Source organism: Zingiber officinale, chromosome 9B, assembly GCF_018446385.1.
Source record: "Zingiber officinale cultivar Zhangliang chromosome 9B, Zo_v1.1, whole genome shotgun sequence".
Classification (NCBI taxonomy): domain Eukaryota; kingdom Viridiplantae; phylum Streptophyta; class Magnoliopsida; order Zingiberales; family Zingiberaceae; genus Zingiber; species Zingiber officinale.
Genome location: NC_056003.1, coordinates 75,391,885 through 75,418,645, shown reverse-complemented (window position 1 = coordinate 75,418,645; position 26,761 = coordinate 75,391,885). Strand labels below are relative to the sequence as shown.

Here is a 26,761-nt window from a genome sequence, read left to right as displayed (position 1 = left end):
GGAGACCAAAACCAATTCCTCCTCTCGGTTCCTATCGTAGCCTCTTATTTATAAAGGCTTATACCCACATAAACCTAATTTCTTACCCACCTTAAGGTGGTCGGCCAAGCCTAGCTTGGAGCCCAAGCTAGGGTCTGCCAAACCAAGGTTAGGTGGGATCAAGTGGTGGCCGACCTTAGCTTGGAACCCAAGCTTAGGTGGTCGACCACAATTAAAATTGAAGGAGTTTATTTTAAAATCTTTCCTTATGTGGAAGCTATGATTTTAAAAGAGAGTTTTAAATTAAATCTTTCCTTTTATAGTTTCTACAAAGGATTAAGAGAAAGGTTTGATATCTTTCCTTATTTGTAGTTAAAAGGAAGATTTTAATTTTGGAGAAAACTTTCCTTTTTGTAATCATCCACATATTTTAAAAGAGAGTTTTTAATTTATAAAAGTTTCCTTTTATAAGCAACCATGAAGGGAATTTTAAAAGAGAAATTTTTATTTTAAAAATTTCTAGAAACAAATTAGGAAGTTTTAATTTTGTGTTTAAACCTTTCCTTATTTGAAGGACTCGTAGGGGCCGACCACAAGATGGGTTAAGAGGAAATTTTAATTAAATATTCCTTATTAGCCATTGGCAAGGAAAATAAGGAAGTTTTAATTTTGTTTAAAACTTTCCCTATTTGCCAAGACCAAGGAATATAAAAGAGAGGGTAGAGGTGCCTCACCTTACAACACATCTATTATTCCTCTCTTCTCTTCCTTGGTGGCGGCTGACCCTCATCCTTCCTCTTCTCCTTTTCTTCTTCTTTGGTGGCCGGCGGCATCAACTCTTGGGGAGATTTTGGTTGTCGGATTTAGCTTGGAGAAGAAGTAGAGAAAGGAGGCTTTGTTTCTTAGCATCCCTTGGAGCTTGGTTGGTGGCCGAAGTTCTTCATCTCTAGGAGATTGTTGGTGGCTGAAACTTGTAAGGAGAAGAAGGAGGCTTGGGTGGATTCTCATCTTGGTAGATCGTCGCTCATACGACGTTCAAGATAAGAAGAGGAATATGACAGAAGATCATGAGGTCTATAAGCAGAAAGAAAAGTATAACTAGTTGTCTTGTTCCGCATCATACTAGTTTTCTTTGTATGGATTTTGAAATACCAAACACAAGAGGCTAATGATTCTAGGTTTCAAATTTATGACTCGATTTTGTGTTTCTTTTATTTTTCGATCTTGTGATTCGATTGTTCTTAACGGTTAAAGCTAGGGTTACTATAAGGAGATTAAATATTAAATTTTGTTGAAAGGCTTTGTCTAGGAAGTGGTGGATGATCTCATACCCAAGAAGGCCTAGTCCCTCGCCATGTTTAACCTGGAAGTCGATCTCTGAAATAAATATTTAATAGAATTTGTAACATGAGTGGATTTGGATTAATAATGTTAAGCATCGTTTGCGATCCAAGTCTAAACCTCTAAGAATAAACAAGTTGAATTTGGAATCAATAATGTTAAGTTCTGTTTGCGATTCCAAATTTAATTTCTAAAGAACACAATAGGTTGTTAGGAATGGTTTGAGACTTGTACAAAATTTTTGTATAGGGGAACCAGTACAATATTTCAAGTAGCAACAACAACGCTGTTGCACAATACTGCAACGCCATCAAGTGCCGAGTGTTCTTGAACACTCTGTCTGGCTCAGCTCAGAAATGGTTCGATGGATTGCTGAATAGGTTCATCACCTGTTTCTATAACTTCGAGACTGTCTTCCTGTGTCACGCCCCGGGGAAGTCCCTACCAGAAGAAATTTTGACAACATCTCCCCTGTACGGGTGATAATCTGAAACTTATATACATAGTCCTCAGGGCTCACAATCTTGAGCCAACACGGCTGGAATATAAATCATACCAAAATGAAACAATCCACACAGTTATAATATATCAGCCTCCGGATGTCATCACAATATAACAAAACATACCAAATAGAAACCCACCAAGCAAGCAAAAGACCAACCACTACAATGCCTTAAGAAAAACCATACAAATCCAGGGTGCAAAACCAATACAAGTTCGAAACACAACTCTAAGCAAATAAACAAAATACCAAAAGACCAATACGTAAACTCTTATGACAAGGGGACTAGCAACTGGAACCTTCTGACAGCTTCAACATGAAATAGGAATAAATTAACGATGTGAGTTCAACAACTTAGCGAATACCGGATAGACATATATAATAAGATATAACTAATAGTAATAATCATGCGGTATAGTTTCCTGAACAAAAGTAGGAAATGCAGACTGAAAAGGCTAAAGAAATTATACTTACCAGAATCTCCTATTCGGAAATAAGGGTTGTCAGACCAGATACAAATGTCACCTGTATGAATGTCAATCATATGCAACAACCAAAATGCAACATACATAATGCAGCAAGCACAAACAATAATTCAATCCATGCATATGATGCAAAAATGATATGGTCACCCCTGACGCCAGTCAGCCATCTCACACATGATGGTGAGACCGAGTGGGTAGGACTATGACAACTGTGCACTCTGTCATCACTGCTCCTAAGTGACCGAGTGGACAGAATGCTGTTGGAGTACACCTATCCTCCTACCCAAAACATAGTGGGGGAGCCTATGCTCTCATCTCCCTGTATCATGGTCAAGGAGAGGGATCTCTGCCCGCTACACGCTGCAGTCATCGCTACCCATCAGCGGACCAGCGGAGCCCTGACATAGCAAACTGCACACACCCTGTCTGATGGACCACTAATCCATGAGTGGTTGTGTGTGCAGATCATTTAACTGGTGATGTGCTCAACGATAATGGAGCCGACAATCGCTCAGCATGCAATCATGCAAGATGGTGCATGACACTAAACATGTAGATACTGGCAGTATACACCTCCATATAAAATGTACCAAAAAGGAAATAAATCCATATAATAATCTAGGTAACCATAAAGTAGGTACACAAGTCAGACATGTCAAATAACTAGACTACTATACAGTAGGGCAATGTATGTCACTATTTCTATGAACAGGAGTAAACATGGTAACAAACAAGAGAATATAAGTATGAATGCATAACAGATAGGAATATAGGCAGACTATAAGAACCAAGAAGTGACATACCAAAGCAGAAGTAAACACTGTTAGGACCTTTGGACGCGGCTAGAGAGGGGGTGTGAATAGCAGACCCCAAATTCACGTTTCTTCCTACAATTTTAGTTAGCGCAGCGGAAATAAAAGATAGAAATGAAACAGGAGAATATCAAACCTCAAACGCGACGATATAACGAGGTTCGGAGATGATACTCCTACTCCTCGGCGTGTCCGTAAGGTGGACGAATCCTATCAATCCGTTGGTGGATGAGACCCCGGAAAACCGACTAATAAAAACTCCTTCTGGGTGGAGAAACCTCGCCACAATCTCTCTTGCAACAGCAAGATCGGAGTACAAAGATAAAGCAAGAAGCCAAGAACAATATGAATGTAAAAGCACTAGTTTGCTTGCCTTCTCGTCGACTGGTGATGAAGCAACCACTTCACGGATGCCAACAACAGCAGCAACTGATCAGTTGGAGTCCAGCCGAGGGAATCTCACACGAAGCTTCAGCAGTGGAGAGCTCAGCAAAGCTCAGATCGCAGGAGCAAGAAGAAGTCAGCCCTTTGTAGAGGCCCTCCACCTCTTGATTTATATGAACCCGCGAAGAAGAAGACACAGAAATCTAGCCGTTGTGACTCAACGGCTAGACCTGGACCGATCAGGCTCCACGATCGATCCGGACGGATCTGATCGGTCGGGGGACCGATCAGGCCCAAGCGATCGGTCCCAGGACGATCCCAACTCTCAGAGAGTTGGTTGCGGCCCTGATCGATCGTGGACCAATCAGGCCATAGGTGGATCGGTCCACACCGATCCCTCCTATTCCTTCTCCCAATCTGTTTGGTTATTGATCGGTCACGGGCCGATCGATGACCACGGTGAGAATCGATGTATCCTGGATCGGTCGTGACCGATCTAGATACCCATAGTATCACTAGATCGGTCGTGAGACCGATCCAATTTCGACCTTAAACCTAAAGCCTTCACGATCTAGAGGCGAGCTCAGGCCCTCTCGACCTAGTGCGGAGGCGAGCTCAGGGCCCTCTCGACTTCCACGTCGGTCGGAGGCGAGCTCAGGCCCTCTCGGCCTAGTCCGGAGAGCGAGCTGCAGGCCCTCTCCGACTTCCACGTCGGTCCAGAGAGCTACAAGGCCCTCTGACCTAGTCAGGAGAACGAGCTCAGAGCCCTCTCCGACTTCGTCGGTCGAGAACGAGCTCAGGCCCTCTCGACCTGGTCGGAGAACGAGCTACGAGCCCTCTCCGACTCTATCCAGTCCGAGAACGAGCTACAGAGCCCTCTCTGACCTAGTCCGGAGAACGAGCTACCGAGCCCTCTCTGACCTAGTCCGGAGAACGAGCTACCGAGCCCTCTCCGACTCCATCCAGTCCAGAGAACGAGCTACCGAGCCCTCTCCGACCTCCCATGCCAAGCTTCCATACTTGGACTTTTCCCCGTGCCAAGCTCCTTGCTTGGACTTTTCCGTGCCAAGTCTCCATACTTGCACTTTTCTGTGCCAAGTCTCCATACTTGGACTTTTCCGTCGGTCAACCTTGACCAAAGGTTGCACCCACAATCCCCCAAGTTCCTATTCTTGTCAAACATCAAAATACAACTTCTCTATTCTTGTCAAACATCAAAATATACCTCGAGTCAGGTCAACTCGAGTCGGGTCACCCAGGTCAACCTTGACCTAAGGTTGCACCAACAAACACAATCATTACTACTAGCTATAAACTACTATGCATATCAAAAGTGACCATATCAAGGAGATAAGTCAAAGTTACCCGCCTCAAAAATGAAGATCATATCCGATATAAACTTCACATCGAGATGCTCATCTCGAATCAAAGTCTTGCAAATCAAACGTACAATTTAGCTACTCTAACATGTATCAAATAACTAAATCAAATCCTTAATTCAATTAGGAAACCCTCATTATTGATCAACCTTAACTAATCATCAATTAACTCTAAACTTACTAGATTAGGATTTACCACATATGAAATTGTGCCCCTAAAATTGTAATGGAATGGTTTCAAGTTGGCATACAATAATCTCTTTGTAAAAAACTATCCCATTCACCTTCATCATTCGTTCCACTGTTCAAATTTCTACATGACTTAGCATCACCAATAGATCTACCCTACACAATTTGTAACTTGCATTGTTTTAGCACTTAACCTGCCTATTCCCTTACCTCTACGACACGTAGATTGGCTTCCTCTTTGAAAAATTGCGACTCTAACCAACAACACTCTACTGTTGGCTCACAATGAGGGCAACCCACTGTCGAAATTGTGGCTGGAGGGACTCTTGCTGTTGGAACTGTGGCTGGAGCAGTAAGAAGCAATTGACCTCCAAGCCAGATACTCAAATCAACACTATGTAATGATCAAATGCTCAATTATATCTTACCCAAAGCTGAAGTGGTTGCTGGTGGCTGCAACGGGTGGAGCTACGACACGACAGTGAAGACCAAACTAGGGCACGAGGTGTGAAGAATCAAAGAAAAAGGATCTGTCGGGGCTAACTTACCCTCGGGTCCCTGAACACCTTCTCACGCCAGTGATCGGGTGGCACCGGCTCGATCCAGTGGCGCCGACAAAGCGATGGCCACACAGCGACATAGCAAGTAGCAGAGCTTGTGGTTGGAAGACCCCCGGCGATCGGAAAACGCAACCTCGTGTCGGTCCGTTATCGAGTGAAGAGTCACCGGACGACGATCGATTGAGAGGAGGCAACAATGGCGAGACCTCGATCGGCCAGTGGAGTGGAAGAGGGGAATCGGGGCAAAGGCGAGAGGAAAGGGGCGAGTCGGCGTTGCTCGGTGTCGCGAGAGAGAGGAGGCGCTACGCGCCGCATGAGGGAGAGGCGATGTTGGGCGAGAGCGAAAGAATTTGCCCATCGGGTTAAGAGGCTAGGGCTCGGGGGTGAGAGAATTAAAATGAGATAAAATAATTTTTTTTTAGGAAATTAAACTTAGGTATCTTTAATTAAACCTAAGGTTAATTCCTCAATCAACTCCGACTTTTGGGTATTCCAAACAGACTTTCCCCAAGCCTATAAATGCATCCCCGCTAACTCGTCATACGAGCTCCGATTAAATACCAAAAAATTCCTAAAAATTTCTAAAAATTCTAATAAGATTATTTAATTATTATTTTGTTACCGTATTTTACATCCTGTGTCACTTCGCCAATAGCAGGAAGTACCAGAAGATGGACCACTATCTCTTCACCCTTAAGCAAAGGTCTGCTGAGCCCTTCAGAAGCTATATTAAACACTTCAACCAGGTGGCCCAGGACATCCCGTCTGCTACCTCTGAAATATTGATGAGCGCCTTCTCCCATAGATTGGTAGAAGGGGAGTTCTTCCGAGATCTCATCCGAGAGCCCGTGAAGAACTTCGATGAGATGCTAGGGAAGGCCGCCGGTTACATCAATGTAGAAGAAGCTTAGGCGGCTCAGTGGAAAGCGGACAAGACGCCTGCTCCCGCCAACAAGCCAGAGAAGAGGTCACCCCAACCGCCAGCTCAACCTCTTCTGCGCTCCCGGGATGCTCGACCGCAATTCCCTCCTAGTTAAGATTCCAGGCCAACTCAAATGTGGCTGCTGTCCAAGGCCCGGTCAGTGGGGGCCACATTATTGTACTTACCAGAGGTCCCACACCCATACCACAAGTGATTGCTTCTAGTTTGCCCGTGGCTCTCGGCGTGCAGTTGAGCTGGGTCTGCCCCCACCTGAGATTGCGCCCAGGATTCAGAGGCTGTTGGCTGGCCAACAGCCTGTGGCAGGTCAATCTGGTAGATCCCTGCCTGACAATGCAGGACAAAGAAGTCAGCAATCTGGTCGCAACTAGAAGACAGGAGAAGTTCGGGAAGAGGAGAACAGGAGAAATGCGGTCATCTGCGAGATTGGTATGATCTCCAGAGGGTCCACAGATGGAGATTCCGCTAGGGCTCGGAAATCTCATAAGCGCCACCTAGAGATACACGTTGTAGGATGCAGTCGGGAGCAAGCTGCAAGGCCCATCATTAGGTTTGGGCCGCAAGACCTGGAGGGGGCTGGAGCTTCCTCACGATGATGCCCTAATAATTAAATCTGTTATGACCAACAGCCGCGTGGCCAGAGTTTTCATTGATACCGAAAGTTCTGTCAACATGCTGTTCAAGAGTGCATTCGAGGGCATGCAAATCGACGCCAATGAACTCCAGCCCATGGCTACTTCATTATACGATTTCACCAGCAATGAAGTATGACCCATGAGCCAAATCAAGCTAACCATATCTTTGGGTAGTGAGCCCCTGGTGAGGGCGTGGAGGAGCACCTTCATAGTAGTGGATTCACCATCCTCGTATAACATCATCTTGGGGAGACCGACACTACGCGAATTCCAGACGACAATCTCTACTTTTCATCAGAAGATCAAATTCCATGTGGAGACTAGGTCGGGGAAGTTAAAGGTGAGCAATTGGTCTCTCGCAGGTGTTACATCGACATGGTGAAGGTGAATGCCCGCAAGGCTCAGAGAACCCAGGATGGCAGGATCCACGTCATCCAAGAGGAGCCTTTGCTTATAGCCGAGGAGCTCATCCCTTGGGAAGAGGTCCAGCTCTACCCCGAACGCCCGGAAAGCCTCACCCGCATATCAAGCGACTTGCCTATTGAGGTTAAGATGGACCTGGTCCAATGCTTGACTCGCAATAGGGACATTTTTGCTTGGTCCCCCAAAGAGCTACTTGGGGTCAAGCCCGAGGTGACTGAGCACAGACTACACCTTTTGCCTAATTCTAGATCAGTTAAGCAGAAGAAGCGAAACTTCTCGGTCGAGAAAAATAAGATCATCCGAGCTGAGGTGGACCAGCTCAGGAAAGAAGGTCACATTAGAGAGGTACAATTCTCATCCTGGCTCTCTAATATGGTCATGGTAGCTAAACCCAACAATAAGAGGAGAGTCTACATCGATTTCCGAGATCTCAACCGTGCCAACCCTAAGGATTGCTACCCGCTACCTAGGATTAATCAGATGGTGGATTCAACCTCAGGTTGCGAGAGGATTTGCATGCTCGATGTGTACCAAGGATACTACCAAATCCCTTTGGCACGGGAAGATTAGGAGAAGGTCAGCTTTATCACGACAGATGGTACCTTCTGTTATACCGTCATGCCTTTTGGATTGAGAAATGTAGGAAATACCTACCAAAGAATGATGAATAAGATCTTCGGGGAGCAGATAGGATGGAACGTGGAGGTCTATGTGGATGACATCCTCATCAAATCCACTCTGGCTGTAAATTTGATTTGATATAGAGGAGACTTACGACACGTTACGACACTATGGGCTGAAGTTGAATCCATTGAAGTGCCTATTTAGAGTTTGAAGGGGGAAATTCTTGGGATACCTTGTTACCGAGCGAGGAATTGAAGTTAATCCGGAGAAGGTCCAAGAACTCTGAGATATGAAATGGCCTCAGAATTTGAAGGAAACTCAGAAGTTGGTGGGAAGAATAACTGCACTATCCAGGTTCATATCCCGGTCTACAGATCGAGCCCTGTCCTTCTTCAAAGTGCTAAGGAGAGCGGCCAAGTTTCAATGGGACGAAGAACTAGGTCTTCGAGGAATTAAAAAAGTACCTAGAGACCTTACCCTCACTATTCAAACCTATGGTTGGAGAGCCGCTCTGGGTTTATCTGTCAGCCACCCCTGAGGTCGTGGGGGCGGTGTTGGTAAAGAAGCAAGATGATGTACAACGACCAGTGTATTTCTTCAGCCACTTATTGAAAGGGGCTGAGTCCCAATACACGACTCTGGAAAAATTGGTCTATAGATTGGTACTCAAGGCTCGTCGATTAAGACCTTATTTCCTAACACACTCCATCACAGTCCTGACCAACAGCACCATGAGTAAGGCTCTTACTAATGTGGAGGTATCATGTCATCTCATCAAATGGGCCACTGAACTAGGAGAATATGACATATAATACCAACCCCGAATGGTAATTAAAGCGCAAACCCTAGCAGATTTTCTAACGGAGGTCCATCAAATGGATTCTGAAGAAACTTGGAAGGTCTACGTAGATGGATCTTCCACCCAATAAGGAAGTAGAGTAGGTATCCTTCTGATATCCCCTCAAGAGGATATCCTACAGCTGTCCGTCAGGTTAAATTTTAGAGTCACTAATAATGAGGCAGAATATGAAGCACTACTGGCAGGGCTACAAACAGTTCGACATGTTGGAGCCGCCCGTGTGGTTGTCTATTCAGATTCTCAGCTTGTAGCTCAGCAAGTAACAGGCAACTTTGAGGTTAACAGTGACAAGCTGCAGTTATACTGGGAAGTATATGAGAAGATGAAAGAGGATTTCAAGGAAGTCATGATGACTAAGATTCTCCGGGTAGATAACTAAAGGGCTGAAGAACTAGCTAAAATGGCTAGCTCTTTGACCACCTAGGTACTAGACAGGTCGATAGTCCAGACCTTCCTAATAGCTCAGATTGACATATAGAACACTATTAAGGAGCCGATGGACTGGAGGGCTCCGATGATCATTTATCTTTAGCAGGACATCCTGTTTATTGATCCGGAAGAAGCCAAGTTGATCAGGAAAAGAGCTCATGTGTATACCCTGATCGGGGATTAGTTGTACAAATGAGCATTCTCCAGACCATTGCTCAAATGCTTAGAAATGGAGGAGGTGGAGTACGCTTTGCAAGAAGTACATCGGGGATGTTGCGGTAATCACGCAAGAGGAAGGATGCCGGCTCAAAAAGTATTGCTGGTCGGGTATTTCTGGCCCGCTCTACAGAAAGATACTCAATGACTGATGAATACTTGCTTATCTTGTCAAAAGTATCAAAACCTGACCCATTGGCTGACCGACATGCTAAAAATCTTAATAGTCTCATGTCCCTTTGACCAATGAGGCATGGATATTGTGGGATCATTCCCGATGGCACCAGGTCAGAAACAATTATTGCTCGTAGCATTGGACTACTTTTCTAAATGAGTGGAAGCAAAAGCCCTGGCCAAGATTACTGAGAGAATCATTATTCAATTCTTATGGAAGAACATTCTCTGTCGATTTGGAATACCGCGCAAGTTGGTTTCAAATAACGGAAGACAGTTCCAAGGCCGTAAGATCCATGTCTAGTGTCAAGGATTTGATATAACTCAGGCCTTCACATCTGTTACTTATTCTCAAATCAATGGGCAGACAGAGGTTACCAATAGAGAGATAATTCGAGGGTAGAAAGTCAAGCTGGATCATGTTGGAGGCGATGGGGTAGAAGAGTTGCTCAACATCCTCTGGTTCTACCGCACGACTCCACGAGAAAGCACAGGACTCACCCCATTTCACCTGGTCTACAGCAGTGATGTTGTGATGCCTATAGAGGTCGGGGTGCGCTCAGTCAGAAGAATGCTATATGACAAAGGAAATGCAGAGCGACGACTTTCAGAGTTGGATTTTATCAGTGAAATTCGCGAGCGAACAGCTGCCCGATTAACTGCATATCGACAAAAGATGCATTAGAACTATGATAGAAGGGTGATTCCCTAGTTCTTCAGAGAAGGGGACTTAGTGTGGAAAAGGACAAAACCCGTAGAGGAGGTAACAAAATTGACACTTCAATGGGACGGTCCGTATAAAGTTGTTAAAAGGTTAGCGTCAGGTGCCTACTATCTGCAAGATGCTCAGGGTAAGAAGCTAGACCGTCCCTGGAGTGCTAACTACCTCCAACCCTATCGTACTTAAGTTAGCCCTTTGTAAGACTTGAGATCGGGAAGACTTGACTGATCGGGCATGAAATGTTCGGTCGGGATAACTTGGTTTAGAAAACTCACAAATCTTCTTTAAGACCCGATCAGACCCCCGTGCTCGAGATAAACAATTCAGGCTCCACTGGGTTAGGACTAAGGAGAAGGCACAGAATCTAAAATAGAAGTAGTAGCAAAACAATAGTAAAAGTTAATGGAGTATAATAAGAGGATGTTCATGTACAATAAGAGGAGTTATTTGAATTATGTAAATACATCGTCGGACATCTCTTTGAGGATCCGACAATAATCCAAGAAATCCTCAAATGGATAAGGGGACAGATATTTTTTATCCTTATGTTGCTTAAGTGCCCCCACCGTATCAACTACAATTAATTAACTGGCAAGAGCTGTATCCAGCTCCTCCAAGTTGAGAGGAGAGGAACAAAGAAGCAGCAGCTCGGGAAAACAATAATGGGCAAGTTGCATTTGAAAAGCAAGGCAAGCAAAACTGGAGATCAGATTAGCTGCTGCTGCCATTAATGGTCATATTATCATAGCTTCATTACATTCCTCTTCGATGAAGAAAAAACAAAGGAACAAAGAAAGAAAGAAATCGCTAGTAGTTGGAACAGTAGTACTATCACATAGATGGCCTTCATTAGTCTAAGCAAAACGTTTCCTGCCGAAGTAGCTAGCTAGGAAGGCGCAGGAGATGGAGAGACTACGATGGCCGGATTTGTGGCGTTGTGAGCTGCTGAGCCGCCAGGAAATGGCGTTGGAGTACTGGGATTGGGAATGGGAAGAGTACCCGGCGGCGGCGGGGGACATTGGTAGCACTTAGCGAAGAGTCCGAAGGTGTTGATTTGGTGGACGAAGTTGGTCATGCTTGCCCAACCGCCCAATCCGAATCCGACCACCAACACCCACCCAACCACGAACATGTTCAACAAGTAGGCTCCCACCCACCCTCCGACGAACCGCGGTGGTCTCTCCACTGCGTTCTGCAAGAAATAATTTTATTCTCAACACTATAATCGCTAACTTCAACCTCGACAGTTTAATCAATGAAGAAATGAGATACGTGCCTCGCGAGCTGCTGCGGATCGGAAGGTAAACATGTAGGCGAGGGAGGGGATGATGTAGACGGTGAAGCTTACGAGGAGTGAGCCGACGGCGGAGTTGATGGGACCGAAGAAGGGGAAGATGATGGCGAGGAACCAGATGGGGATGACGACGGGAAGCCGCGCGGCGGCGCGCTTGCACATGCTGCGGCAGTCGTGCAGGCCGATGAGCTTCTCCCAGACGAAGTAGAGCGGGGTGCAGGCGAAGCCAAACGTGATGAACTGGTGGATTAGCATGAGCACCACGGCGGCATCACGGAAGGGCGTCTGCGGCAGCAGCGAGAAGGCATTGGAATGGTTTAGCAGCGCGTCGCCAAAGGCCCAGTACACGCTTGCTGCCGACGGCAGCGTCAGCGTCAGCACGTACAGCGTCGCCAGTAGATAGATTGCCTTAAACTTCTGCGGCTTCCACATCGCGTGCATGATCTCCCTGTTTTTAGTTAATTATATCAATTAACCACTGTCATTAATCAGCTTGCTAATTAAGTAAAGAATTATGTTCTGTTTCCGTGCTTCACTGTTCGGATGCAGGGAATCAAATGATGCTACTGTAAAAAAGAAAAAGCAGCAAAACGACATGCATTTCCTCGAAATGCTTGTTTGACTCGTACCAGATATATAGTGAACTCCTAAACAAGTAGCCTCGCCACTGGATGCTGTATGATCTCTTAAAACTAGGAGAACTGTTCCTATTTCTATGATACATCTTGACAACAAATCTAATGTGGGTGGTACATGACATCCGTCATTTTCTTTGGGAACTAGCATCAAACACAGCACCGAGAGTCGATAACTTATAGATAGACAACTAAACTAATTAATTTGCAGATTGTAATCAGAACTTAGAAGGCATTTGATTTGCTGGTGGTTCTGGTCCCTTACTTTATAGCCAGCCAAAGACAAACCAGCTCATGGTGGTCAGTATGCATCACATGCAAAGGCAAGTGTGCAATTTAACCAGCTTTTTATATATATATATATATATATATATATATATATATATAGATATAGATATATATTTTGTATGTATACAAGTTTAGGGTGCCAATAGTTGGCATTTGTTTTGTTTTACGTCTTGTACTTTGAGGGAGTTTATGTGATGTTGCCTTACACTGTGACAGCGTGCCCACCAAAGGTGTAGAGGATGTTGGTGGAGCCTGTAAAGTATAGAACCAGCTTGGTTGGCCCCGAATGCTGCACCCCTTCCACCTGCCGCCATTTTATACAAGTTGCAATGTTAATTAATACCAGTAGCTTTATCTTGTTGTCACATGAATGATGAATACTATACTGTACCTGGCCATGGAGGAGGGAGGCTGCGGTGAGATACCAGGCTGTGTAGGTAGTCATGACTAGGCCCAAGAAGGACCATATCCTGTAGTTGTGGAACGAAGGGATGAACACTGTGGTGGCACAACAAGCTCCGAAGATATAGGTCCAGGTCCTCTTGTCTAGTTTGTCATTAATGTAGTATATGTTACTGCAGCACCACACAAAAAACAGAGTAAGTACAGAGAGCTATATGCTATGGGTGCAGTAACTAGCTATGCAATCCATAAGCTATGTCGTTACCTAGCACAAGCAATGAGCTGAATGACTGATCCAAATAAGAGAAAGGTGCAATTAAAAGCTAATCCAACGTTTCTCCAGTGCTTCCCGAGTAACCCATCCAGCACTTCAAACCACTTCATTTCATAACAGAGTGTAGATGTTAAAATTATACACCATCACATCAGAGAGATATATGCTACCTTTGTTATAGTATTACCTGAATGACATGGTTCCTGAAGTCCACCTTCTCCCTCCCCTTCCTGGTTCTGTACTCCACGTAGAGAATGCTGATAAGGTAAGCTGTCCAGCTTCCCATCAAACCGTAGAAGAGCTGGAACAAGATTCCGCTCAGCATCCCCAGCTGGGAGAATGAGTAAGGCAGTGTTAGCAGCACCTGAGCCACCTGAACCAGCACCAAGACAGAAATCATATATAGGGTAAAACAACATAAGTAAATACAGAAACAGATTATTCTTGAAATATTGGACCTGGTTTGAGGCACAACTGAACCAGGCGTCGTAGGCGGAGCCGCCGTGCCAGAGAAGACCGGATAGCTTGGATTTGATGGTCTTCTCCTCACCTTCGTGCTCCATCTCCATGTACCTCCCTGCCGTGACAGCCTCCGCCTCCTTGTCGTCGATCCCGTTCGACGTCGACCCCATTGATCTACGTTATCCTGTTCAAATTAATCAATGAAACACACACTATACGATCTCTATTTCTAATCTATGATCCTCTCTTTCTTCTGGTTTGATAAATGAAATAACAGTACTCTTCGATATCTGCTGGGCTTGCTTAAATACAACAAAAAGAGAGAGAGACGAGATTTGGAGAGACAAAGGCTCAGTGCTTTGATGGGATTGGTTTGGCCACTCTCACTTTAGCAGTCTTTAACGCTGCAGACCCCAGAGAAGAATAGAGAGAGAGATGAATAAAACTGCCGGGTTGGGATGGACCATTGGATTACAGATGAATTAATAATGTGCACTCATTGGAGCGTGGCGCTCCTGTTTGGCACGGGCGACCCGGTCCGGTTCCCGAGTCAGTTAAAGCGCACCAGGTGCGCACGGTTCACGGCTCTTTGCCCGGATCAACTATATAATAATAAACACGGGTGGCAGATATCTTAGCTCATGTTACATGAGGTTAATTAATTAATCAACCTGACCAGGCTTCTCGTGTGTATTAACTAGTGTTAGGATCGACGGGTGCTTCATATATGATACGGAGGACGATATGAAGATTATCACAGAAGAAAATAGAAAGGGGCATGTTCAGACTAGACGTGCCCATCGGACACGACCGGGTCGTGTTTGGTTTTGGAAGTTTGTCACGCCTAGGCATGGGCGTGCCCCTCGAACACGGCCTAGTCGTGTCTGGTTCTAGAGAAACAACACGGCTAGGCACGGCTGGACCTTGTGCGTCCAGAGGCAGCAAAAAACCTAGATTTCAAGGTTTTTTTGATTTTTTTCGGTCCGAAATATCATGTAAGGGCTTGTGCACTATAAATATAGGATCATTGTAACCCTATGTAATGAGTTGAAAGAATTCTAATAAGACTTCAGCCGTTTCGTGGAGTAGACACGCTGACGATCCACGGTAATACTCTGTTGTCTCTTCTTCTTGTTTCTTTCTCGTTCTTGGTTTTCTTCTTGCGTTCTCTTGAGTGGAATTTCTTTGGTGCCTAGTTGTGAGCGATCTTATTCCATCTCTCCTTTTCTTCCACAATTAGAGGCAAAGAGGGAAAGAGTTACCTGGGGCGCAATAATTGATATCAGAGTATAGGGTTTTGGTTATTCTCAACATGTTAAGGACATCTTCTGTGAAGTTTGATATGGTAAGTTTAACGGAATTAAAACTTCAAATTATGGCAAAGAAGAATCAAAGACTTATTGGTGTAACACGGCATGGTGAAGGTGTTAGGAGAAAGGAAATCATACAACATGGAAAGGGTAGATTGGGAGGAGCTTCAGGCGACGATAACGATCAGACTTTGTCTTACGGATGATGTGATGTACTATGTTATATATGAGGAGTCGTCGGTGGAAATTTGACAAAAGTTGAAAAGCTGGTACATGTTAAAATCATTGACAAATAAGTTGTATCTTAATCAGAAACTATTCGAACTGAAGATGATAGAGGAAACTAATCTGAGCCAACATATCACCATATTTAATCAGATTATGAGCGATCTAAAGTGGATTGATGTGAAGATGAGGATGAAGATAAGGTACTGATGTTTCAAAATTCTCTACTTTAATCTCCTACGTATGAGAATTTGATTACTACTCTAATATGGGGAAGAAAACTCTCAAATTAGAGAATGTCATAGATGCTTTGTTGGGTTTTCATCAAAGGAAGAAAGCCAGTAAGAAGTTTCTTAAGGAGAAGAACTTGTGATGAATAGTAACTAAGAGTGCGGTAAGAGTAAAACTTTGTATCACTACAAAAATAATCAGGTTTACCGACGGAATATACCGACGGAATATTGTTCCGTCGGAAATCTCCGAGGGAAGCTAATTTCCATCGGTAATCTCCGACGGAATCTAAATTCCGTCGGTAATCTCAAATATTACCGACGGAATTAATTTTCCGTCGGTGAAATTAGAATATTACCAACGGAATTAAAATTCCGTCGGTAATATTTTCCGACGGAATTAAATTTACGTCGATACAATAATGGGAACTATTTATTAACGGGGAAAATCAAGATTACCGACGGAATATAATTTCCGTCGGTAATTACCGACGGAATCTAATTTCCGTCGGCAATCCTGAAATAAAAGCAAAAATATCAGAATTACCGACGGAATCTAAATTCCGTCGGTAATCCCGAAAATAAAATTAGGGCACCAACTCTTCTCCTCTCGTGCGCTCGATTTCCTCCTCTCCTGCGATTCCGGCGCAATCTCTCCTCTTCGGCGATTCCAGCGCGATATCTCCTTTTCGGCGATTCCGACGCGATCTCTCCTCTCCGATGATCTTCAGGTAAGTTCTCTCCTCTCCTCTCCATTTCTCTCCTCTCCGCCAGTCGCTACCACACGGCTGGCGGCTTTGCCGGGCGCTAGCCGCACGCTGGTGGTTGTGCCGGCCGCTAGCAAGCGGTCTGTCGCTTGCCGGTGGCTGCTAGCAAACAACCCAACAACCGACAACTGTGCCGGTCAGCTGCTAGCAAGCGGTTGTCCAGCTGCTAGCAAGTGGTCGGCGACTGTGCCGAGCGCTTGCAAGTGAACGACAGCTGTGTCGAGCGCTTGCAAGCGGCCGACGGCTGTGCCGATGGCTGTGTTGGCTGCTAGCAAGTGGTTTCTACTAAAATTTTTTTCTCTATTGTGTAGGGACACAAAATAAATGGGGAATATTATATGAATATATGGAGTAACTGATGGAGGAGACAAGACATGACTTGGTATTTTATATAACTTGCTAGCTAGCCAACCAATACAGAATGACTCAAGCTAGCTAGTTAAATTGATCCAATTGTTAGTATTGATCCAATATTTTAAACTAATTAAATGGGGTTTCAAAAAATTCAAAATTTTAGTTTGTGTACCTTTGTTAATAACGATTATAAGGTTTTCCCTCATGACTAGAGATTTTAGCTAGGATGGGCAGGGCCTTCATATATATGAAAATTGTCTGAAGATGTCTTCAACACATTGGCTAGGAATGTACCATCTACATGATTGATATAAAATGATAATCTTATCAGTGTTAAACCAAATTCTGATAAGATTTAATCCAACTTATGTACTTTTGGAAAATATAGTATGCATTAGGTATTCATGGGTGGTTTTTAATTTATTAGTGTCGCCTCTTTAACCCAAAAATGATTAATTAATTAATTAATCAGTTTAATTTCCTTATAGAAAATGAAAATTGTGGTTCAAATTAAGTTGGGTTAATTTGTGCAAACATTATATATATATGCGATCGAAGAGATGATCGACCACATAAATTATTAGTACTAATAGTTTGTTTTTGTGTTTTTTTACTTGTGAATGACATAGTTCACTCAAATGCTTTTGGTGCAGCATGATCCACAAAATTCGCACTTCACACTTCATTAATTAAGATGTGTGAACCAACACATCTTCCCCTATACGGGGACTTACATGGTAGTTAGATGAGGCTATGCAATTGGTTGTGAATTCTAATTTTTGTTACAATTTGTTCAATTGATATGATGTTGTATTGACTTATGAACTAAGTATCAATCAGCTATTGAACCTCAACTTCAAAATCCTTTATGGCCTCGGTTATTTGATTTTATTTAATTCATTACCACATCTTCTGATGTAGCCAAAATCCAAACTAGGTACTATACCAATATAACATCCAATATAGTTAGCTATAAGCTGACACTATCCTCTAAAATAATTTTAGATTCAAAAGCTACATGATTGTTCCATTGGGAGAAGGATAAGATGAAGATATTCTTACAAAGAGATGAAGGTGGAACGAAGCGAAAGAGGTACAACATTGAATATGCAACAAATTTTGCAGATGTGATAGCAAAGCGCTCACATCTGCAAAATTTGTTGCATATTCAATGTTGTACCTCTTTTGCTTTGCTCCACCTTCATCTCTTTGTAAGAATATCTTCATCTTATCCTTCTCCCAACGGAACAATCTAGTAGCTTTTGAATCTAAAATTGTTCCAGAGAAATATAAATTTTTTCTTGTAATTTTTTTTTATTTTACCGACAGAATACCGACGGAATAAGTATTCCGTTGGCAATTATCGTAATGGTTTACCGACGGAAACGATATTTCTGTCGGTATTTACAAAATTATTTACCGACGGAACTATAAATTTCATCGGTCAACACCGACGGAAACGTTGTTTCCTTCGGTAACCACAACTACCAGAAGCACTATTTCCGGCATGATTTACCGACGGAAATATAAATTCCGTCGGTAAATTTTACTACGGAAATCCTAATTCCGTCGGTAATTACCGACGGAATTTAAATTCCGTCGGTATATCTGTTTCCGACAAATTATCTTCCGAGTATTGATTTTCCGTCATAATTCCGTCACTAAGCAACTATACCGACGGAATTACGACGGAAAATTCCGTCGGTAATCCCGATTTTTTTTGTAGTGTATGGATCTGGCAATGACAATAAGACTTGTTCTAAGTCAAAATGGAAGAAGGTCATCATGTGCTAAGAAACATGTTGCAGAGAATAAAAGTAGTTCGACAAAGTTTACAAACATTGTTGAAGAGAAAATTTAGAGAGTGGTGATAGAGATATGTTATCAGTTATGTCAAATTCGGAGCAGCTGATAGATGCATGGATCTTAGACTCTGCATATTCATATCACATGACTCCAAACAAGGAGTGGTTTGACACCTATAGGGTAGTGGATTCTGGTTCAATTCTGATAGTAAACGATGCGTCTTGCAGAGTCATCAGCATAGCGAGGGAACATCAGAATTAAGGTGTTTGATGGTGTGATCAGAACTTTTTATAATGTCAGACACATACCCGATCTAAGGAAGAATTTAATCTCACTATGCACACTAGATGGTATTGGTTGCAGCTATAAATCAATGAGCGAGGTGATACAAGTCATCAAGGGAGCTTTAATGGTAAGGAAAGGAAAAAAAGTTAGTATGAAATATCTACAAGTTGATAGGGACTACAGTTGTAGGTAGAATCACCTCAGTGGATTCTAAATCAGATAATACTGTCTTGTGGCATATGCGGTTAGAGCATATGCGAACGTGAGATACTAGAACTTTACAAAAGAGATTTGTTGAATGATGTCAAGACGTGCAATCTTGAAATTTGCAAATTTTATATTTTGGTAAAACATAACATAGTGCAATTCAAGACAGCAGCACACAAGACGGAGAGCATTCTGGACTACATACATACGGATCTTTGGGGGCCATCTCATGTAGCATCACATGGAGGACACTTGTATTTTGTGAGTTTTACTGATGATTACTCACGAAAGGTCTAAGTATACTTCATGCGTCACAAGTCAAAAACTTTTGCTAAGTTTAAACTATGGAAAACTGAAGTGGAAAATCAGATTGTAAGAAGATCAAATACCTTAAGTTAGACAATGAGATTGAGTACACAAATTCAAAATTTTAAGAATGTTATCAACAGCATGGGATAATGAGGCATTTCTCGGTTCACAAGACACCTCAGCAGAACTAGATGACAGAGAGGTTTGTTAGGATTATTGGATTGGCTAGAGGGGGTGAATAACCTACAAAATTAAAATTCTAAATCTCTTGCTTCTAATTTAGAAAAGATGCACACATTAGTTAAAAAAAAATAACATAAAGAGAGTAAGGAGACTAAGGATTTACTTGGTTTACAACATAGGTAGTTGCTAATCCAAAGCAATATGAAGTGCACTATCAAGCTCTTTCTTTGACATGGGTTGGTGGATGAGTAGCCCCTTATAATGTTTGAAAACAATCTTTGAGAATACAGAATTGGAAATTGAAAGTATAGAGTGTGTTATGAAATTTTTGAGCTCAAGGGCTCTTTTTATAGCTTTCTGGTCGAGATAGTCATTTTTTGATGTGGTACTGTTGGAATGTATACTATAAGCATAGCTTTCGTATGAACATTTGTCTTGAAATATTTTGAAATGAGAATCACTTTGGTCAAATGCCTACATTTTATATTTGTATATATGTCGATGCAGTTGTCAATTTAATTTATATTGTAGATAATATGGTGTGTGGTGCCACACAGAAGATCATGTTATCGGTTCCTTATAAATTATAAATAGTAGCTCACAACCAAGATGGATAGGGGTAAATCATTGGAACGGTTGTAGTGTAATTTGGTATCAGTTTGTCTTGACTATCTAATTATACTAGTACACTATGTGCGTATTGAGTGTTGATACAGTCTGATCTGGATGTTGTTTTGCTGTTGACACTGATTTAAGTTTGTATCAGATATTTAACTCAGATTGATTACTAATCTAGGTTGACATCGTTGACCTGATTGAGAAAGTCCTAACTGGGATGTTAGGCAGTTGGAAAGTCCTGGTGAGTGAAGCCAGGCAGATTGGAAGTCCTGGTGAGTGAAGCCAGGCAAGGGAAAATCCAGATGGATCAAGGGTGATCGGACATCTGGTGTTGAAAAGTCCAAGAAGGAAGCTTGGCATGCGAAGTCAGAGAGGGCTCGGTAGCTCGTTCTCTAGGACCAGATGAAGTCGGAGAGGGCTAGGGAGCTCGTTTCTCCGGACTAGGTCAGAGAGGGCTCGACCCGGACTGAGTCAAGAAGCTGGATCGGTCGGCAGACCGATCCAGTGAAACCTTGGACACCTGATCGGTCTGCCGACCGATCAGGAATCGATCAGTGGCTACTGAGCGATTACTGATCGGTCTGCAGACCGATCAGAAATCGATCAGTAGCCTACTGTGATTTTACTGATCGGTCTGCAGACCGATCAGAAATCGATCAGTAGCCTACTGTGATTTTACTGATCGGTCTGGAGACCGATCAGGAGGCTGTAAGCGCTTGGGAAGAGCGACATCTGATCGGTCTCGGGACCGATCAGATTAGTGCCTGATCGGTCCGCAGACCGATCAGAAGCTGTGCGCAGCGACATCTGATCGGTCTGGAGACCGATCAGCGATGATTCAGAAAGCATGGATCGGTCTGCAGACCGACCCACGGTATTGTTTGTTTTGCATGCACTTTTTCTGATTGCCGTATTTGTTTTCACCCGTCTGTTTTTAACCATCTGCTGTGAGTCTTTTTAGCTTGCAGGTTGCAGGTCACACTCTCATGGTTGAATTCAAATTAAGCTTCATTAAGAGAAGAAGACAAGTGCTCTTTACACTGTGATTTGCTGCAACAGATGCATTTGAGGCATCAACGTTCACTGGGTTTCTGATTGCGATTGGGCTGTGCTTAGTTTGACCTCTACTCATTGGTTCGTATCCAGAGATGCCAGTGATTTCCATTGGCATGGGTTCAGAGAACCAGATGAGGAGGAGAGGTGATTGGCTACGCCTAGTTGGCAGCAGCGATTCTGCAGGCAGCGGTGATTCGAGCCAGTGAAGCAGAGAGACATAAGAAGGAAGAAGAGAGGTTCAGAAAAGTTAACCGATTCTCTGTTTCTTTGCGATCAATCCTTTGAGAAAGCAAGTTGGTGAAGCTGTGAGCTCCTTGCTAAGAAGGTTGTTGTGCGCTCTCTGCTCCGTTTTCTTCTCCGCGTGGCTGTAAGCTCATCTGATTATTCTTCTCAGCCACTGTAAGTCTTGTGCTTAATTCTATAATCAACTGAGACTCTGTTGAGAGGTTTCTCCACCGAGAAGGAGACATCTTTAGCCGGATTTTGTCCGGGGTGTGATCTACCGAAAGATCAAGGAGTCGTCCTTCTTACGGACATGCCGAGGAGTAGGGGCAAGTTATCCCCGAACCTCGTATATCCTTGTGTCTGCTGTGTGTGCTTTTCTTCCTTCGTTTTCGTTTTAGTTTTCAACTTCCGCTGTGCTAACAAGTTTCTCTTTAAGAAAGTTTTTGTTTAAGTTTTCATAGAGGCTATTCACCCCCCCTCTAGCCATCTAAGATCCCAACAAGTGGTATCAGAGCGAGGGGCTCTTTGATTCGGATTAACACCCAAAAGAGCAAACAAGGATGGCTATGAAGGAAGGCTTTAGCACAAATCGACCACCCTACTTCGAAGGAGCAGATTTTCAATATTGGAAGGGCCGCATGGAGTATTACCTCAAGACCGACATTGCCATGTGGTTCTCAGTTAAGGAAGGTTTCACACCACCAAAGGATGAAGAAGGTAAGGAACTCGATTCGTCAAGGTGGTCTACCGAACAACTCCGCAAAGCACAAGCCGATGCCAAGGCTATGGTCACCTTGCAATGTGGAATCGCCAAGGACCAACTCGTCAAGGTAGGTCCGTTCTCGAGTGCAAGAGACCTATGGAACAAACTCATCGAGCTTCAAGAGGGAACTCGAGATTCTCGGATTGCCAAGAGGGACCTATTCTTGAATCAGCTCCAAAATCTAACCATGAAGGACAATGAAACGGTAAGTGAACTTCATGGGAGATTCAAGGAGATCATCAACGGTCTACACTCTGTGGACGAACGAGTGGAGAATCGCGATCTAGTTGTTAGGATCTTTCGTACGGCTAGAGAGGGGGGTGTGAATAGCCGACCCCAAATCGATCGCGTTTCTTCCTACAATTCGTTAGCGCAGCGGAAAAACAAACAAGGAAACGAAAACAAGAAGATCAAACCTCAACGCGTCGATGTAACGAGGTTCGGAGATGATACTCCTACTCCTCGGCGTGTCCGTAAGGTGGACGAAGCCTCTCAATCCGTCGGTGGATGAGTCCCCGGAAAACCGGCTAATAATATACTCCTTGTGGGTGGAGAAACCTCACCACAAAGTCTCTTGCAACAGCAAGATAAGTGTACAAGAAATGCAGCAAGAAGCAAGAGCACTATGAATGTAAAAACAAACACTAGCTTGCCTTCGACTGGTTTCCGTTGACGAAGCAGCAACTTCACGGAAGAACAGCAGCAGCTGACCAGCCGGGGAAGCTCACACGAAGCTTCACGAAGTAGAGAGCTCAGCAAAGCCCAAAAGCGCAACAGCACTTAGCAGAAGAGAAGAGGAAGTTCAAACCCTGTAGAAGCCCTCAGCCCCTTTATACCTGCGAAGAAGAAACAGCAGAGAACTAGCCGTTGCGTCGCAACGGCTAGTGCCTGGATCGGTCTGTGGACCGATCAGGCTCCATGTGGATCGGTCCACAGACCGATCCATTCCCTAACTTCGCTTCTGTTCCGTCCCTGATCGGTCCATGGACCGATCAGGGAAGCTCCTGATCGGTCCACAGACCGATCAGGGAACCTCCTGATCGGTCCGTAGACCGATCAGGGCTTCTCTCCCGAACTTCTGCGCCTCGATGGTTATGCGATCGATGCGGCCCGATCGGGAACTATCTGATCGGTCACCGACCGATCGATAACGAGCTTCGATATCGATCGGTCACCGGACCGATCGAGCAACAGTATCACGGATCGGTCGGTGACCGATCCGAGCTTGGTTTTGCCCAAACCAAGTTCCAAGACTTCAAACCAATATCCGGTCAACCTTGACCTATTGGTACTTCATCCCAAGCATCCGGTCACTCCCTTGACTGCTTAGACTCTCCACCAAGTGTCCGGTCAATCCTTTGACCTACTTGGACTTTCAACAGAAGTCCATCCCCGATCCATCTGGATTTTCCTTGCACAGCTTCACTCACGGGACTTTCACAGCTTCACTCACCGATTTCCACCTAACATCCCGAGGACTTTCTCCGCTGGCTTCACTCATCGAGGACTTTCCCACCTGGCTTCACTCACGGGACTTTCCACACTGCCTAACATCCCAGTTAGGACTTTCTCATTCACCTAGCTTCACTCACTAGGATTTTCACCTGGCTTCACTCACCAGGATTTTCCCGAATGCCTGGCTTCACTCACCAGGACTTTCACCTTCACCTAGCTTCACTCACTAGGATTTTCACCTGGATTCACTCACCAGGATTTCCCGACTGCCTGGCTTCACTCACCAGGACTTTTCCCCGTGCCAAACTCCCTGTTTGGACTTTCCCCGTGCCAAGTCTCCATACTTGGACTTTTCACGTGCCAAGCTCCCTGCTTGGACTTTTCCGTGCCAAGTCTTTATACTTGGACTTTTCCCGAATCAGGTCAACCAGGTCAACCTTGACCTACGGTTGCACCAATAATCTCCCAAACATCTATTCTTGTCCCACATCAAGAATAGAACTCTCTCACGAGTGTCAAACATCAACATGCAACACAACTAGGTCAACCTTGACCTAAGGTTGCACCGACAATCTTCCCAAGTCAAACATCAAAATATAACTCGAGTCACGTCAACTCGAGTCGGGTCAACCAGGTCAACCTTGACCTAAGGTTGCACCAACAATCTCCCCCTTTTTGATGTTTGACAAAACCATAATCAAGTTAGGTTAACCCGATAACCTAACTTAGGTTTTCAATCATCTTCCAATGTCCAATGTTCTTTCCTTGAACATTCTCTGGACATTCTCCCCTTAGGTTAACCCGATAACCTAACTTGGGTTCTCCAATAATTCTCCCCCTTTTTGACACACATCAAAAAGAATTCCAGTGTTCTTCCTTGAACATTCCTTGACATTCTTTCCCTAGCTTAGGTTAACCCGATAACCTAACTTGGGTTCTCCAATAATTCTCCAATGAACACTCTCCCCTTTTTGACACACATCAAAAAGAAAAAGGAGGGTATCAAGGTCAAGAGTTTCTTCCTAATGAAAGTCTCATACCTTTCATTGAAACTCTTAATTTCCCCCTTGATACTAAACTCAACAATCCACTTAGTGATAATCCCATATCACTAATCCTCAAGGAGTAAAAACTCCCCCTAAAAGTCAACTCCCCTTGACTAATAGTTAAAACTCCCCCTAAAGGCCAACTCCCCCTTGACCATTGCACCAACAATGTCTTGGAGAGTTTCAAACCTTTAGAAATCTAAAAACCAACTTTCAGCCGAAATTTCAGACATGCAGTCGAATTTCAGCACATTGGCACGCTATCAGACCTCACTGGATCGGTCCCCAGACCGATCACGATCCCATTGGATCGGTCACCGACCGGTCACAGGACCGATTAGAACTTCCCTGGATCGGTCCGGTGACCGATCCACACTCTGAAATCAGAGATTTCTGATTTCCCTTCCCGGAAATTCAGAAACTCCTAATAAATTCCAGAAAATTCTAAAAATCGTAAAATTTTGAGGATACACTCCTCATACCATATACTATCACGGAAAAATAATTTTCTATGAAAATAGTTTCCATTTTTCAATCTTGATACAAAGTTCAAAAACTTTGAAATAGTTCAAGTTTAACTCAACTTTGTATCACAATGTTCAATGATGAATGCTATCACTAGGAAAGCTTCATCAAGGTTTTTCAAATCAATTTTAAAATGCTTTTAAAATCATTTGAATTTAGGACCATAATCTTAGGGCTAGATGTACATGACTTGTACACAAGCTTTCCCTATGATCCTCCTTTTCTTGAATTAGGCTCATCTAGGTACAAAAACTATGCACCTTGATCCTAACTCATGATCCTAATATCTCACACACATCTAAGGTGTATCAAACCACATTCAAGTCAATTTGATGTGAGATATGGGTTAAGGTCAACTTAGGCTAAGTTCTCATGCATTTTCTAAACATCAATTTGATCTCAATATCAAATTATATGTTTGTCCTTAAATCAATTTTATTGATTATAATGCAAGAGATGATGACATGGCATATAATGATATCATAAGTAAAAAACATGTGCCAATGTCATGATGTCATGGCATAAAGTTTGAATTTTAACTAAAGCATGACATATAAATAACCTAAGCATTATCATGACATTTCAAATGATCATAAATTAAATATGATGTCATGACATGGCATATGGCAAACAATCATGGTAAGTTAGCACAAATAAATATACCTAGATTACCTATCTAAGTATCCTTAACCACTTAGCTAACTTAAATTCTAATCCTAGATTGCCCAAAGTGCTCCAAGAAAATGTCAAAACCCAAGTTGGCATTTCTTGATCTCTTGTTTGATTTATACCATTTAAAATTCTACAAGAGTAGCACTTCTAAGTTAAGGCCCGGACCTAAGAGAATATCAAAATCCCAATTCGATATTTCTCTAGGTTTTTCCAAATTGTGTCAATTTAAAGTAAGATTAATATATTCTTACTTTGGCACAACTTACTCTTCCAAGGAGTGAATGATAAAGATTATTCCATTTCATTTTCAAAGGTTCCCAAAAACCTTGAAAATGCTCCTTGAGTGTCAATTTCCTCAAAGTTGGGTTAACTACCCTTCTAATTGGAGTTGACACTCTCTAACCCATCTATGGGATAGAGAAGATGCTCCTAGGAACCCAATACCTATTAGAGCTCATTGGGTTCACTAAATATTCACTAGGGATAACTTCCCTAGCAACCCTCCTAATGACCCTCTTAGGCTTTGAAGCCTTGGTCATTTGGGTCTCATCAAGGTCAACTATAGGGGTGACTCCCCTTGTAACCTTGGTAATGGTCTTCCTAGCCCTAGGTTTTGTTCCATAATTGAATGGAACATTGTGGTAAGTGGGCTTGACCATTTGGGACTTAGGTTTGTGACCCAAACCTTTCTTGTCCTTGGGCTTTGGTTTTTGACCCT

The 26,761-nt window shown here is 43.4% G+C and overlaps 2 protein-coding genes across 2 annotated transcripts; one reads left to right on the top strand and one right to left on the bottom strand.

Annotated features, from left to right (window-relative positions):
• Window positions 1-7,581: 7,581 nt before the first annotated feature.
• On the top strand, window positions 7,582-9,491 carry LOC122023066. The gene is made up of 3 exons (XM_042581162.1): window positions 7,582-8,128; window positions 8,273-8,373; window positions 9,234-9,491. Exons 1-3 carry the CDS (start codon window positions 7,582-7,584, stop codon window positions 9,489-9,491), a joined length of 906 nt encoding a protein of 301 aa, XP_042437096.1.
• A 1,861-nt stretch (window positions 9,492-11,352) lies between these two features.
• Window positions 11,353-14,441, bottom strand: LOC122022381 (auxin transporter-like protein 3). The gene is made up of 7 exons (XM_042580352.1): window positions 14,004-14,441; window positions 13,733-13,918; window positions 13,537-13,649; window positions 13,261-13,444; window positions 13,076-13,173; window positions 11,929-12,394; window positions 11,353-11,844 (listed from the first exon to the last, which is right to left on the bottom strand). Exons 1-7 carry the CDS (start codon window positions 14,175-14,177, stop codon window positions 11,539-11,541), a joined length of 1,527 nt encoding a protein of 508 aa, XP_042436286.1. The 5' UTR covers window positions 14,178-14,441; the 3' UTR covers window positions 11,353-11,538.
• Between the last annotated feature and the right edge of the window lie 12,320 nt (window positions 14,442-26,761).